This window comes from Phoxinus phoxinus, assembly GCF_949152265.1.
Source record: "Phoxinus phoxinus genome assembly, chromosome: 23".
In the NCBI taxonomy this organism is placed as follows: Eukaryota; Metazoa; Chordata; class Actinopteri; order Cypriniformes; family Leuciscidae; genus Phoxinus; species Phoxinus phoxinus.
This window is the reverse complement of record NC_136898.1, coordinates 17,805,663-17,821,379: the sequence shown is the minus strand read 5'-3', so window position 1 is coordinate 17,821,379 and position 15,717 is coordinate 17,805,663. Positions and strand designations below refer to the sequence as shown.

The 15,717-nt window shown below is 38.2% G+C and overlaps 1 protein-coding gene across 1 annotated transcript; it reads left to right on the top strand.

Annotated features, from left to right (window-relative positions):
• The first annotated feature begins 1,437 nt into the window (after window positions 1-1,437).
• On the top strand, window positions 1,438-13,126 carry bnip3lb (BCL2 interacting protein 3 like b). The gene is made up of 6 exons (XM_079599549.1): window positions 1,438-1,727; window positions 7,972-8,188; window positions 8,872-8,944; window positions 9,199-9,296; window positions 9,811-9,960; window positions 11,009-13,126. Exons 1-6 carry the CDS (start codon window positions 1,673-1,675, stop codon window positions 11,055-11,057), a joined length of 642 nt encoding a protein of 213 aa, XP_079455675.1. The 5' UTR covers window positions 1,438-1,672; the 3' UTR covers window positions 11,058-13,126.
• The last annotated feature ends 2,591 nt before the right edge of the window (window positions 13,127-15,717 follow it).

The window sequence follows — 15,717 nt, the reverse complement described above, 5'->3', positions numbered from 1 at the left end:
TAAATGCATGATTAAACTAAAACAAACAAACAAGGAAACTGCATAGCGAAGGCAGAAATATGCCCACAAAATGAGACGGACCTTTCATCCACATGTCAGATGTATAGCAAACTATTATATATATTTCTTATGACTAGTTCCAATTGTTGCTGTTACCAATTTCAGTTTTATTATTTTGTAGCTTGTATTTTACTTGCTACTAGCTATTTGCATTTTATTTATTACAAGTATATGTAATGGACGTAGGCCAGTAAGAGCTGTGTGTGTAAACATCACTCACCTGGTCTCAAGAGATGTGCTAGCGACTGCAGCCTTTAGCGTTCTTGTTAGCATGTCCGTCTCCCACGCCAGGGACCCTGGTTCGAATTCTGCTCGAAGCGGGTTGAGTAGAGCCAGTTACATTGGTTGCCGTGACCCAGATGGGAGTGAGGTTTAGGGGGGTGAGTATAACGGACGTAGGCCAGTAAGAGCTGTGTGTGTAAACCTCCCAAGATGCGCTAGCGACGCCGGCCTTAAGAGTCCTTGTTAGCATGCCAACCTCCCACGCCAGAGACCATGGTTTGAATCCCGTTTGAGGCGGGTCGAGTATGACTGTTTACATTTGGTGCCATGAACCGGATGGGAGTGAAGTTTAGGGGGTGAGTGTAACGGATGTAGGCTAGTAAGAGCTGTGCGTGTAAACCTCACTCCCCTAGCCTCAAGGGGCGCGAGCGAGCGAATGTCAAGCGGCTGCGGTCTTTACAGTCCTTGTTAGTGTGCCCACCTCCTACACTGGAGAACCGGGTTCGAATCCTGCTCGAGTAGAACCGAATAGGCTATAGTACAAGTACGGTAGTAGCATCTACATATACAAGTATTATCTCTAGTGTTTCCCTAAAATCTCTAGATACACTAAAACCAAGTGTCTTTCCTACATTTTTGTCTTTTCACACTCACTCACAATACAAAAGAAAGGATCTGTCGTGATTGTATCGAGCCTTTAAAATGGTACTAGTGGTAATCCTGGAACATACCAGTGGGTACTAGTGAATCTGGAATAGCAATTTGAAGAGTTGAATAGTTATTAACTAAAGCACTAATACTGGTAGCCCTACCTAGTAAATATTTATTTGCAGCAATTGGAATAGGCCTACTAGTTGATGTATAGGCCTACAGATTTCAGAGGCTCAAAGTTGCAGTTTGTTACTGTATCGGTAGGGAGTATTTGAAAATGCACTATGGACCAAAATAAATCTATTAAATTAATAAAAAGTTAGTAGTGATATTGAATAAGTTATTGGATGATTTGCAAATTAAAAACAACCAGTAAAAACAATATAGGTCTACTGTTTTAAGAAAATGTTAAATGGGCTTGCCATATGGCATTTCAGTTTATTGACAACCTGTGTCCATAATTCACATGTGTTTTATAAATAAGCAGTCCCCTGACTCCATTACGTAATGTTAGTGTCTTTGTGTATTAGATATGCACCCGTTTGCGTCACTTTAGCGCTACAGGAAATCTGCACCCCCAGCACTGTTCTGGGGTCAGCCACAGAAAACTGTTATTAACGAATCTAAAAGGGTCCGCTCCGCAGATCTTCCGATCTGCTGTCCGTCTCGCGTGAGCGCGCAGAGTGTGTTCGTGCTGTGCTGCTGTCAGTCTTATGCAAACCGCCCTACACACAGCACGATGATGTCCGACGCTGCTGCTCCAGCAGACAACAACGGGGAGCCTGGATTAAACGGTATGTACTGCCGGAACACCTCGCTGTATTGTTCTGACATCTATAAACTTTGTTAAAGAAGCCTTTGACGTGTCTGTATTGGTGTTTTTTTAATACTTTTACTTCTTTTGCTTAATGTAAAACCTGCTTTTTTTTAGTTCTAGTCAACATTGTTGTGCCATTATAGACAGTTGGAGGGCGGGGTTTGCTGTAAACCAAGTGCGTCACGTTAATTGACAAGCGTTCTGTCCAATGGCCGTTGAGTTTGTGTGTTGAGGCGGGCCTTAAAACGTGATTGACTTTAGTCTAAACCAGTAGTTTGACTATACGTTTTCAGTAGGCTGGCCAGAGCCGATGTCAACAAGGCGAACTAGAGCAACTCGAAAATGGAGATTGTGGATGTTCGAAACCTCATTTTATTTGTTTAATTAAATATGTAACATACGTGTTTCTTTGGCGTGGTAATGAGAGAGTGCTCTAGTATTCATATTTGTTTGACAACTAACGCTTGACATGTGGCAGCGAATAAGGTCTTTGTTTGAAATATGCGAGGTTGCAAACAAACTGGTCTAGTAATTGGCCTCTGACCACTTTTGATTTAACTTAACTAGTATTTAATTCACCTAGTAGACGAAAAACCATGTGAAATACGGTTAAAAAATAATTTGAAGCCGATAAAATGCCCATTAACGTCTAGATCCAGACAAACAAAGAGTTCATTATATACTTTGTATGGATTTGCCCCCAAAACATTGGTCATGCAACTATCAGTTCATTTGTAGACCATATCAGTTAATTTGTATGGAGAGACAAAATATAAAATTTTTGGTCGCAACATTAGTGGACATTTCTAAAAGACTAATAAATCTTGTTGAAATTCCTGGTATGCTTTCTGAAATGCAAAGAGCAGACTGCTAAATCTCGCTTTCTAAATATTCAGACCACGGATATTGGGAAGTATATTTCAACTGCCATATAATGTAAGCAACGGATAATAAATGTAATGCTGAGTGAGCTACGTGCACGCTGTGACCACAACACGTCCTCCTCACAGCTGTGAGTGACCCTAGTTCAGGACGAGTCGACAGTCACTACACTCTACTATGGAGAAGGCTCGCGTCATGAATATTAATCACACACCGATCCAGTAAGCCTTACTGATTGGCTGAGAGGCAGACGTTAGAACCAGAGCTATGGCTCTGGTTAGAACGTGAACGTTTGTAAACTGGCCAATAAACTACTGGAAATGAATATTGATTAAGCTACGTGACCGAACTGTGTAGGGAAGCTTCAAAGCAGTGTGAGCAGAACTTAATTAATATTCATGAGCTTAGCTTTCACCATAGTAGCATTCGTCATTCTATTCCTAGCAGAAGCGAATGTGGTCCAGACTGTGTCTATGTGTGGAAAGTGGCAGAAAGAAAGTCAACAAATAGAATTGGGAGTGTTAGTTTAGGATAATGAGTCATGATAGTTTGAGATCGTGAAGTAGTGCACGTAAAGTAGGCTAGGCTAGCTAAACGTGTCATAAGGAATGGTTGTGGTGGAAACTGCATGGAGATCTGTTGGCTCATGCAGAAAACTTTGAATATATGTATCCAACATTAGATAGGGAAAATAATAATAATAATAGGCTAATCATCATTTAACCTTTTATTTATTTCTTAATGTAAAGATAATGTGGAAATAGTGAAATTGACATTGTGGCTGTTTTGGCCTACAAATTATATATAAAATATATAAGATCCTGTATTCATATTCATTTTGCTATTTTTATACATACAGGCCACATGCAGGGGCTTTTCACACTTTCTTTTCAAACCCTGCATTTTCTCAATGAATTCTGTGGCCTTTTAGTTTGTTTTGTTTTTTTGTTTTTTTAGAACTATCATCATCACCACCACAGTCCCATTATCATAAAACGCTTGGTTTTTAACAAATGAGGGAGACTTTCTTCTGTGTGACGACCGCTGCTTTCAAATGCACTAGTGCTAAAAACTAGTCAATCGGGAAGATTCTTCTGGGAAAGTGAAGTGACATCTTAGTGTTGGCCAGATTCTTCTGGTGTGCAACAGATGGCTCAGCGTTTTGCAGACAGTGTTGGTTTGATAACTTGGATCAGTCTGGCTGTGTACTAGACTTGATGACTGTTAGCTGGAGGACGTGTAAAGAGTAATAGATTAATCTCTCAAAACCTGTCAAGAACATGTACGAGTCATATTTCTTCCATGAAGTCAAAAGAACGGAGACTATATAATAATATTACATATTCTTTTTTATGTATAAATTGTGTTTTAACCTTGTTTAAATTAAAAGTTGTTGATAATGTTCTATGTTTGTTTTGAATAAACAAAATTTGTCTGGTAATTTGCAGTTTACTCAAATATTAAATGGTTAAAATTTATTTTCTCATAAGTTGAAAAAAAATCTATTTAATAGATATTATTGGGGACAATAAGTGTTGGGGTATATGCAGAAGTAACACAAGTTATGTAATCAGATTACTTTTTCAATTAATGAGTAAAGTAACACATTACTTTTTAATTTCAAATAAGTAAATGCAAGTTACTTTGTTTGCTCTCCTGTCTGCATGTTGAGAGAAATTGGAAGTAAACGCAGAGGCGTTGTGTGTAAACATGATGAATACTGTAGTTCTAGACTAAATGTGAGCATGCATTTACTCATCTCACTGGCACAAAAACAGATTCAGTATTCATAAAAATGAGTAAAAACAGTGGAATGCAAACTCAGAATATTACGCAAACCTGCAATAATTAAATATTTCAAATAATGCAAATGCACTTTATATATTTAATCTCACTTTATTATTAACCAATGTCTTTCTTGCTGACCTTCGATGATCCAATTCAACCTTATGAATTAGAAAAATTGATTTTTGATTAAATAAATGCAGCTTTGGTAAGCATAAAAGGTGTGTGTGTGTGTGTGTGTGTGTGTGTGTGTGTGTGTGTGTGTGTGTGTGTGTGTGTGTGTGTGTGTGTGTGTGTGTGTGTGTGTGTGTGTGTGTGTGTGTGTGTGTGTGTGTGTGTGTGTGTGTGTGTGTGTGTGTGTGTGTGTGTGTGTGTGTGTGTGTGTGTGTGTGTGTGTGTGCTTGCTTGTGTGTGTGTGCTTGTGTGTGTGTGCTTGCTTGTGTGTGTGTGCTTGTGTGTGTGTGCTTGTGTGTGTGTGCTTGTGTGTGTGTGCTTGTGTGTACTTGGTATACATTACATTGTGGGAACCATAATGTCCCCACAAGGATAGTAAAACCTGAGATCACCTCCATTGTGGGGACCAGCCAGCGGTCCCCATGAGGGGAATGGGTTAATAAACATACTAAATTATATATTTTTGAAAATGTAAAAATGCAGAATGTCTCCTGTGATGGGTAGGTTTAGGGATAGGGGCAGTGTAAGGGGATAGAATATACAGTTTGTACAGTATAGTGTGTGTGTGGGTGTGTGGGTGTGTGTGTGTGTGTAATATATATTATATATTCACTCAGAATACAATAATCATGTAAAATTTTAATGAAAATCGAATATGAATCATCATTAAGATTAAGAATAACAAGAATTAACAAAGACAACATTATTACAATAATGCCAAAAAATACAAATTATAACAATAATGAGAATTTGGGGTAAAATGTGCTTAATTATTATCACATAATACAAATATTACTTTTCTTTTTGCAAAATAGCTATAATTTATTTAGTATTTTTTGTAAGATTTAGCCATCTTACCACAGATTTTTGTGTAACATGGCAACACATCTATCACTTTGCAGCCATAATGCTTTAGCATTTCATAAATGAGCGAGCATAAGCCTCTGTAATACTTTCATAGATCTGATCTTTTGATCTATGTCTGTTTCCCGATGACAGCCAAAGCATGTTCCACCACTGGCCAGAATGTTCAGCTCGCCGGCTGCCATGGCAACACTGTTTGTGTCAGTGGATTGAGACAAAGGTCAGTCGAGTTTCACCACGGATGGGAAGATGGGGTTGAGTGAAGTCAATGCAGGAGCCATGTCACATGATCCATGTTTGCTCAACCCAGGGAAGTCATGTGGACCTTCTTTGTCTTCCTCTTTTTGTTTTCCTGGAAGTGGGGCTTTGGCTTGCTAGGCATTCAGTTTATACTTAGCTCATCCTGGTTGGTCAGCAGTGAACAGGAGCGGCGTGTTAAGCCAGTGGTAAACAGAGGATTCACTGTGCGATAACACAGAGGTTTCTGATGAGACAGCACAGCAGATGTGGGGGAAAGGGGAACACGGAAAACGTCCCGTCCTCTTCCCTGTCTCGTGCATGAAAGGAGTCTGTGTGTTTGTGTTTTGACAAACACACAGGCCGTCTTCTGAGAAGTGTGTTCCCGCTCAGACTCATGTACAGTATGTGGCGGTGAGGTCAGGTGTGAAATATATATCAGTGGGCTCGTAATGAGCCGGAGAGGTATGTCTTAACTTCTATTTACTGCCCTTTCACCACACAGTAAATAGAAGTTAAGACATACCATTCGACTTACAAGGAGATCCCACTGTCTCAGTGCCTCTGAATGGTGGATACAGTGGATACAGTGTCATTTCTAGGTCACTTCTCCCCAAAATGAAGAAGTAAAAACTATTTTGTTTTAATCTAACGCTGTATTGCAGTACATTTGCCTATCAAATTGTCTTTAGCAGACATTTCTCATTTGTAGTTAATGTCGGTGTTGATGCTCATTATTATAATACAGCATTTTTGTTCTGTATTACATTTCTAAAAACCAATGTATGTCAATAATTTTGAGTTTTTATCTGGCAGTCCAAGCTTTGAGGTAATCTACATACTAACAAACTTAATTAAAGGCACAATATGTAATATTTTTGGATTAAAATATCCACAAATCACTAGAACAATGTTATATATTTCGGCGACTTGTCCTAAATGTTTCCAACTATGTTTAAATCCAGAGAAATTCGCTATTTTAACCAGTGTAACACCCCGTGTCATTGCTTCGCCTGTCAATGATGTCATATCCGCGTTACCTTCCATTTCCAAAGACACGTGAATATGTTACCGGTATGTTTTATTAGACAGGTGAGCAACCGTCATTGTTATATAGCTCAACATGGTTAGTCTTATTGTTTGAATCCTTTGTTTTCCTGATTTACCGCGAGTAACATGCCACAAAAAGTAAATCAGACAACACTATTTTGTCAAGTGGCTGACAGCATAATCAGAAAGAGCTTTATTTGTTGTAACAGTAAAACAGCATTTTCTCCACCATGCAATGCATCATCAAGCCACGCCTTTGTTATTGTTTTGAATAGCGACCTCTAGCGGTGAAACTTGCATACTGTGCCTTTAAGCAGATGTACTACTGTTTGGGGTTGGTAAGATGTTTTGAAGTCTCTAATGCTCAACAGTTCTGCATTTATTTGACTGAAAATACAGTATAATGTTAAAAAAAAAAAAAAAAAAACTGTCTGTTTTCTATTTTAATATATTTTAAAATTCAATCAGTTCCAAAGCTGAATTTTCAGCATCATTCATTACTCCAGTCTTCAGTGTCACATGATCCTTTAGAAATCTAATATCTAATATGCTGATTTGATGCTCAAGAAAATTTTTAATTGAAATATTTTCTAACATTATATATGCTTGCACTCTCTTTTGATCAGTTTAATGGGTCCTTGCTGAATAAAAGTCTTACTATGTTTATGCCTTTAAAATTTACATCTAAGGAAAGTTACTAGAAGTGGGCGTTTGCACAATTTTCAAAGTTTGATTATAATTTTAGTAGCAAATATTCAAATAATCAGTGCTATAATATATAGGACATCTTTCCTATAGCTGAGAAAAAAATTATAGCCCGATCCCCCAGGACATTTCCTTGCATTTCAACAGCACTTTAAAAAAAAAAAAGTTTAACTATACATATTTTGTCATTTGGTTGTTACGTCACGACTTCATTCTGTTTATTCTGTATCTTTTTTGCCACGAGTGCCACATTTTTTAAGATAATGTTAAAGACATTTCAACTTTGAAAAACTACTAATGTATGAATACTATACATGAAACATGAAACATTTCCACACAAAAAAAACCCATAATGGTCCTAAAACAGGTTTCATTTTCTTTGAGCAAAGAATGATTTTGGGGAATTAATTATGAACCGAAATATGAAGCTTTGTGATATTTGGAGCATACATATATTCTCATAGCTTAAAACATTTTATTACAAATATTTATTGTTGTGATATTTTTGTGATGTCTTTTTTTAGGGTCATGGGTAGAGCTGGAGATGAACAGAAACGCTGCATCTCTCTCTTCCTCCAGCGCCTCAGTGCCGCCCCCTCTAGACCAGGTAGTAGAGGATGATGGGATGGTCGGGGGGCTGGAACACGTTCCCTCATCGTCTTCCATCCACAATGGAGACATGGAAAAAATCCTGCTGGATGCCCAGCACGAATCCAGCCGCAGTAACTCCTCATGCGGCAGGTAGACAACATATTGATGTCATTTATATCAAAAATCTAAATTTAAATTTCCATTTTGGGGTGAACTATCCCTTTAAGATGTTGTTTACACAGTCCACGTGCACATATATCATCTGCAAATGTCAAAAAGTTAACAGCATGAGTTTAATGACCTCATAGATAGAGAGTAGTGCTATAAACATCCATACGAAATTACACTTGGTCACACTGACCTCATATACGGTCATAATAACCCTTATCTCGTTCAAACTCAGTGAATCATATGACTCAGGATGTTTACTCTAGGTTCTTTCTCATATGTACACAGGCTTAATTCCTCTCACACACTACAATAATGTTTCACACACACACACACACACACACACACACACACACACACACACACACACACACACACACACACACACACACACACACACACACAAAACAACAACATTAGTTGTCATTCCCAAAACTGTATGACCTTCTTTGTTCTGTGAAACACAAAAGATTTTTAGCAAAATGTCCAAGCTGCTCTTATCCACACAATTAAAGCGATGGGTGATTCATATTGCCATAAATAGACACAAATTGCAACAAATGATCATAAAAGTCGTCTTCTGAAGTCATACGAAAAGTTTGTGTAAGGTACAGAATGAAATTTAAGCCATGCCTTAACATACTCGGAACTGCTCGCTCCCACAGCCCTCCTCGACCCCCCAGTCCTCAGGATGAAGGGCAGATCATTTTCGACGTGGACATGAGGAGAGACAGTCAGGTACTTCCTCTCGAGAACATTGTGGATCATCTAATTTATGGAACGTACTCTGGCTTATCTTCATTACCTGTCTGTCTTTGTGTGTGTGTGTGTGTGTGTGTGTGTGTGTGTGTGTGTGTGTGTGTGTGTGTGTGTGTGTGTGTGTGTGTGTGTGTGTGTGTGTGTGTGTGTGTGTGTGTGTGTGTGTGTGTGTGTGTGTGTGTGTGTGTGTGTGTGTGTGTGTGTGTGTGTGTGTGCGCGTGTGTGTGTCTCAGGAGTTTGTCATGGAGAAGATCAGAGATGATGACATCTTAATGAAGGATTCAGATCGAGTGGCAGACTGGTCAAGTAGACCAGAGAATGTTCCGCCCAAGTAAGACTAGTATTATTTTAGTGTCATTGATATACAAGGTTTTATTAATATTTAATAGTATAGTTGTATTCATTTTTAGCTTCACAACAAGTTTTAGTTGTGCTGCAGATTAAACTAATTTAAATTGAGAAATGTTGTCTTGGCAATTTGCTTTGCAAGTTTTTTTTATCCTTTATTTTAATTCAAGTAATGAAAATAAACTTATTTTTAATGGTTTTAGCTTTAGTTTTAGTTCACTATAATAATCTTGCTGGCATACAGATATTTCCACAGGTCACAATCAAAGGTTTCAGTCAAAACCAAGTGAGCTAGTTACATTTGTATGCCCAGATAGACAGCATTCTGGTCCAAACAAAACTTCTTAACCCTCAAAGGCCCAAATATAGAAAAAAAGCCAAAAAATGTCAGTTATGGTCGTTGCCAATTACGTCGTTCCAGAGCCTGAGTTTGCGCTGTAGTAATCCTGAGGTGATGCTGTTTTGTTGATGATGTGTTGGGTTTATCTTTCTGACAGGGAGTTTCATTTCCGGCACCCGCGGCGTTCAGTGACTCTCAGCATGAGGAAGACAGGAGCCATGAAGAAAGGAGGCATCTTCTCTGCTGAGTTCCTCAAAGTGTTTATCCCCTCGCTTCTTCTGTCCCACATCCTGGTCCTGGGTCTCGGGTAGATAAACCTTAAAACACAATCACACGTCACACCAATATAAGCTGCCTTGAAGTGCACCTGGGAAACGTGTACGGCATTTGTCATTACGACACGTTACGCATTCAGAACATAGAAGTTGCCTAAAAAATCTCCAAAACCATTATATTGTGAACAACAAACCCAAATAACCACATTTGAAAAAACAAAATGACACCCAAAACATACAACAAACCATGAAATTAATTAACGTACGACTTGTTGTCTTTTAGCTGTTCCCTACATCATATATTTAAAATTATTGAAATATGGCTTGTAAAATTAAAATAAACTTGCAAAATCCTTCATTTACTATTTGCTCTCCGCTCACACTATAGATTACAGATATATTATAATATAAAGATCAGTGTTTCAAATCAACACACCCCTATTGAAATTTATCACTAGAATTCCAACTTTCCCACTCGTAAATCCGCCATTCATTTCATTAATTTATCATCGTCATTATATCATATCATAGTCACATAGTCATTTATGTGCTCGGAACTCAGAAATGCATTATACCATGACATTTTGTCACATTTTTTCTCCAAATAGCCCAGTAGCGTGTAAATGCAACTGTTTCCCAGTGGACCAATAATAAACCTAAGCACCCTGACTTCTGGAAGTTGCACATAATCAACCTATTAAATTGAAGCTTGCAGATTTTGGAAAGCTTTCGCAGTTTTGTTTGTGATAAGCATCAGACTGTCCATGAGCGGTTTGGCAACCACCTGTTTGAACACTGTTTTCGTTTAGTGAAATTTCGCAGACGTCAATATTATAGCGATATATGAAGTCACTTTTAATCCAAGCAGCTTTCAGTTGGTCAACGTGGCGATTTTACATGACTAACACGGATTCCTATTGAAATTGCTCATGTGTAAATGAGACCGCACCTAGTGTTCAATTCACACACCCCTGATGAGTATGTAGCTTGACAGCAGTGTAATATCCTTCATGTAAAGTGTCTGACTCTTTAAATTTCTCTTTCTTTTGTCTTGTATCTCACACTCTATCTCTAACACAGGGTCTATATCGGGAAAAGACTGACAACTCCCACTGCAAGCCCCATTTGAACACAAATCTGATGGAGTGCCTCAGGCATGGCCCAGGTGGATTAGGGAGAAGGTGGCAGTTTGTACGAAGAAGCCCCCTGCTGCCCATTTCTTCCACTTTTACTCCCTCAGCCACCTCTCTTTCCCTTTATTCAGTATTTCCTTTATTCAGCCTCGCCATGCCTAGAAGTATTAGTGATAAACCTCTCTTCATTTCAGGCCCTTTCTTGTTTATCACTTTCTGTATCCCTTTTTAACACCCCCTTAGTAAAAGCATCTTAGCTCATTTTGGAAGCATTCGGGGAACCCAAACGCGCGCACGCTAGCCCTGCACTAGCTCGGCTAGGAGGCAGCGACGTGTCTGTTTAGCACACCTTTCTGTTCTGATCACATGACCCAAGAGTGAGCCACTCACGAGTCATGAAGGATCCTCAAATGGGATCAACCAAAATATAGTGACTTATTGAAGCATGCCTGAGTGATAGCTAAGATTTGATTTCTTACTAGAAAATGCTATCCATTTAGTTATTTTTTATTTAATTCATGGGCGGAATGCCAGGATGATGGACTTGGAAGTGTTTCGGGAAGGACAGGGCTCTCCGTAGACCCCAAGCTCATCTGGTGAAGACTGAAAATGAATAGCTCAGACGCAATACATGTTTATGACTGTATCGCATGCAATTTTATACCAAGTTTTGCATAATCTTTTACACAACCCTGATAGAGACAGCTCCTGTTACATTGAAATGTCTGATACATATATTTTTTAATATTTCATCTCATAAACGTAGATAAAAACCGGTCGGATGGGGCTGACGGATCCCTGTATGGGAGAGAGAGAAAAAACGCTATTGTTATTTTATTGTTTCTCTATGTTTGTCCTGTCATTTGTTTGCCTATAGTTTCTTTCACATAAAGTACATATCATAAACTAGTGATTCATAACTAGGCTTCTACAACACAGCCTATTTTGCCTCACAATTTACCATTAGCATTGAGCTAAAGCATTCAAAGCTAAGCGGATCTTGCTAACAAGGACAACGGCTTTGGTGTTCTGCCATGTTGTCATAGCTGTCAAACTTTCTAGAATTTTCATACACTTTCATACACTTAACTTAAGGGCAACCGTGCAAGAGAAACCTTTCTTCGATTTTAGGAATGGTTCACCCAAAAAATAATATTCTGTCATTATTTATTCATCTTAATGTCATTCCAAACCTGCATGATTTTCTTTTTTTTCTTCTGTGGAGCACAAAAGAAGCAGCTTTGAGTAATGTTCGTGCTGCTCTTTTCCGTACAATTGAAGTTCATGGAGATAAACTGGAAGAGAGCAGCTTGGATTTCTTTAAACTATCTACTTGGACTTGCATAAGGTTGAATAATGATGACGGAATTTTAATTCTCACGCGAGTTATTGACCTCGCACACTTACAGAGTCATAGTCGCACACATTTAGTGAACACTAACACTCCAGCGCCACCTGGACATGAAAGCCCCAGTCCTCAGCGTTTTGTGTTTTCAACCCTGAAGTGGAATTATTCTCGAGTCTAGTTGTTTTGTCTCTTTTTAAGTGTATTTTGGATGTGCGAACCAGTTTCTTTTTGTCTTCAAAATCTACTTCTCCTCGAACACAGCTGCCAAAACCAACTGAGAGCTCAACTCTTGAACTTTGTGCCTCGTCTCCTTAATCATGTTTGATACAGAATCCTGTCATCATTTCCTGTTATCATGTGCGTGTTCTGTGCCACAAGCTTTTCCTTTTTGTTGTTTTGCACCATCTTATTTGTGAACGTGACTTTTGGAAGGTTTCTCATATGCTTTGTTTGTTTGGATTTTTTTAAAAGTCTTTACCTACCAAGGCGAAGTAAAAGAGAAGAAGGTACAGGATAGTTAAAGGGTTTTTAGTTCTTTTGTTTATATTTGCATTCAAATTGTGGTTGGAAAGAAGTGAGTTACTCTCCTTTGTGGAGATGCTTTCTTCGCACTGCGACGTGATGATAAAATGAAGTTTATTGGTTTAACAGACCCTTTTTTCTTCCCTGTTGAATAATGACAAAGTTTTGAAATTAAAATTGAAAGAACAATCTGAATTTCGTGACTGTTTTTGTGTTTTGATTTGATTTTTTTTTTTACTTCATTCATACATAACATTGCATCACACATACATACTATTTCCCTCATTTCATTTATTTTCAGTCATGTACCAAAATGCGTGCATATGTTTGTTTGTTTGTTTTTCCAAAAGAAGATATTTATTAACACAACTTCATCTGGTTTAATATGGAAGCTTGTTTCCGCCACGTAATAAAATATTAAAAAAGGTAATTGCGACTTTTTATCTCACACTTACAATTTTTATTTATCAGAATTGTGTGATATAAAGTCGCAATTGTGTGTTATGACGTTAGAATTGTGATATATACTTGCAATTCTGAGAAAAAAGAACAGAATTGCTGACTTGAGATAGGTTATCGAGAAAAAACTTGAGATAAAAAGTTGCAATTACCTTTTTTTATTTTATTTTTATTCAGTGGCATAAACAAGCTTTCTTAGTTTCATTATAGAATTGCATGTTACCTAGAGTTGTTTTTTTTAACGTCAGTTATTATTGGTCAATGCAGTGTGGAACGCGTGGGACAATCGTTCGCCCTCACGCGAAAATTCACTATAGCTTTCACTATTGAAATGATTGGATTTCACCTGTGGAAATTTGCTGAACATTGGTAAATGTAACTGCTCCTTAAAGATCCACCGATAATAATAAGAATTTAGTTACCATAGTTTTAATTACCGAACATTCGTTTATGGACATTTCGCGCCAAATCCGACCCGTCCTGTCGAAATAAGGTTATCATAATTTCCAACTGGATCAGATAAATAACCATGTTTTTCTTGAATCTCTTTTGAATGTAGCCACCCAGCAATGCTCGCAACCACTCAGAACACAGAATTAGCCCGTGTTAGAGCTCTGAAGCACACGTCTGGGAATTCGACCTGAGGTCAGATCTGTGATCGGGTTGCAGCTCACACCGAACACCGATGTTGTTGATACTTCTGTGAGATGATTACTTTGGAGAAAGACCAGACCAGAGACAGTAGAGTGACGTCTGTGGTCCTTTCATTAACTATATGTCATGTTACATGCTCAGTTATTATGATCTCACATTCCTCTCATCAGTGTGGCTTATTTTCTCGCTGAGATGTTAGGATCGGTTAACCAAACCCAGTTCCACCTAAACATGAGTCTGCCCGGCACATTTTACATCTGACTCGTGTTTCTTGTAGCCTACAAGTTCATGCCCTCATCCTAACTGTGAATACGAAATGCTAGTCATATTTTTTCTGTCATTTTTTTTCTGTCTGAGATAATGTGGGCTTTCACAGTTCCTTGCTTAAAGGGATAGTTCACTTTAAAATTAAAATTCTGTCATCATTTACTCACCCTCAAGTTGTTTCAAACCTGTATTAATTTATTTCTTCTGCTGAACACAAAGAAAGATATTTTGAAGAATGTCAGTAACCAAACAGTAGTCTGTACCCATTGACTTCCATAGTAGGAAAAAAAAAATACTATGGAAGTCAATGGGTACAGACTACTGTTTGGTTACTGACATTCTTCAAAATATCTTTCTTTGTGTTCAGCAGAAGAAATAAATTAATACAGGTTTGAAACAACTTGAGGGTGAGTAAATGATGACAGAATTTTAATTTTAAAGTGAACTATCCCTTTAAGTTCCTTATGGATCACCCAGGGTTGAAAGAGCCTCACAGTGCCAGTTATGAGGGCCGCTTATATGATATCTGTTGTCGAAATGCTTTGATTGGTTTTGCAGCAGTGTGCAGAAAAGCTATTAACACTGAATCCATTTTATCTATTGATTTTGTGTGAAATGCTACACAAATTCATTTGTACCATAATCTCGAGGGGTGCTACATGCATTTGCCCACAGCTAAGAGGCTAAAACCAATTTCCCAAACTACCTTTGTGAGTTCACCTGCTTTTAATTTAATTAAAAATAAATCAGTCTAGATGGAGTTAGCAATCTAAAGCGTTACTCAACTGCCCTCTAGTGGCGCAGATGGGAAATTCAGGGTGTGCCTCATTCCAACCGAGCAGGATTATATCTGTATTCCAATATCTTTCTTATGGATACAGTTGCAAATATCTTTTTTCACAGTTTGCCCCTGCCAAATGACTCAACACGTCAGCACAACACGAATCGAATCAGAATACAGCAGTTCCATTCAGTGACGTCGACGTATCGCTATTATTGTCGCTTTTACATAATTAATTGCATTCTTTTGTTATCTGTGCCGCATTAACACTGCATGATTATTTGAGATTAAATGTACTGAATATTGACTTTTTGTATTTTAGGTTCTTAAATGAGTTGTCCTTAAAATAATTGGTTTAAAAAAAAACGAGTTCCTGTGTATTCCTATTAATTAGTCGTTCCTCGCAGTAACCCATGGCAACCACATAGGATGTAGGGGGAGGAGCTGTAATTAAATTCCCAGTCTTGTGATTGGCTGAAACAGGTGTTCTGAGGTTCCGTAATGAATGATGACTGAAGTATGCATGCTTGTGTTCATTATCTAACCCACATAACGACTCCTGTTAACCAGAGGAGTGTTTTTGTAAATGTCTATGAAGTTTTTCCTCTTTGCAGCCTCAGTTTTA

Bases quoted from the DNA above. Each gene is read 5' to 3' on its own strand.
- bnip3lb (XM_079599549.1), top strand. From the start codon at position 1,673: ATGATGTCCGACGCTGCTGCTCCAGCAGACAACAACGGGGAGCCTGGA. The intron at 8,945-9,198 runs GTACTTCCTCTC...TGTGTGTCTCAG, and splicing joins ACATGAGGAGAGACAGTCAG to GAGTTTGTCATGGAGAAGAT. The intron at 9,297-9,810 runs GTAAGACTAGTA...TCTTTCTGACAG, and splicing joins CCAGAGAATGTTCCGCCCAA to GGAGTTTCATTTCCGGCACC.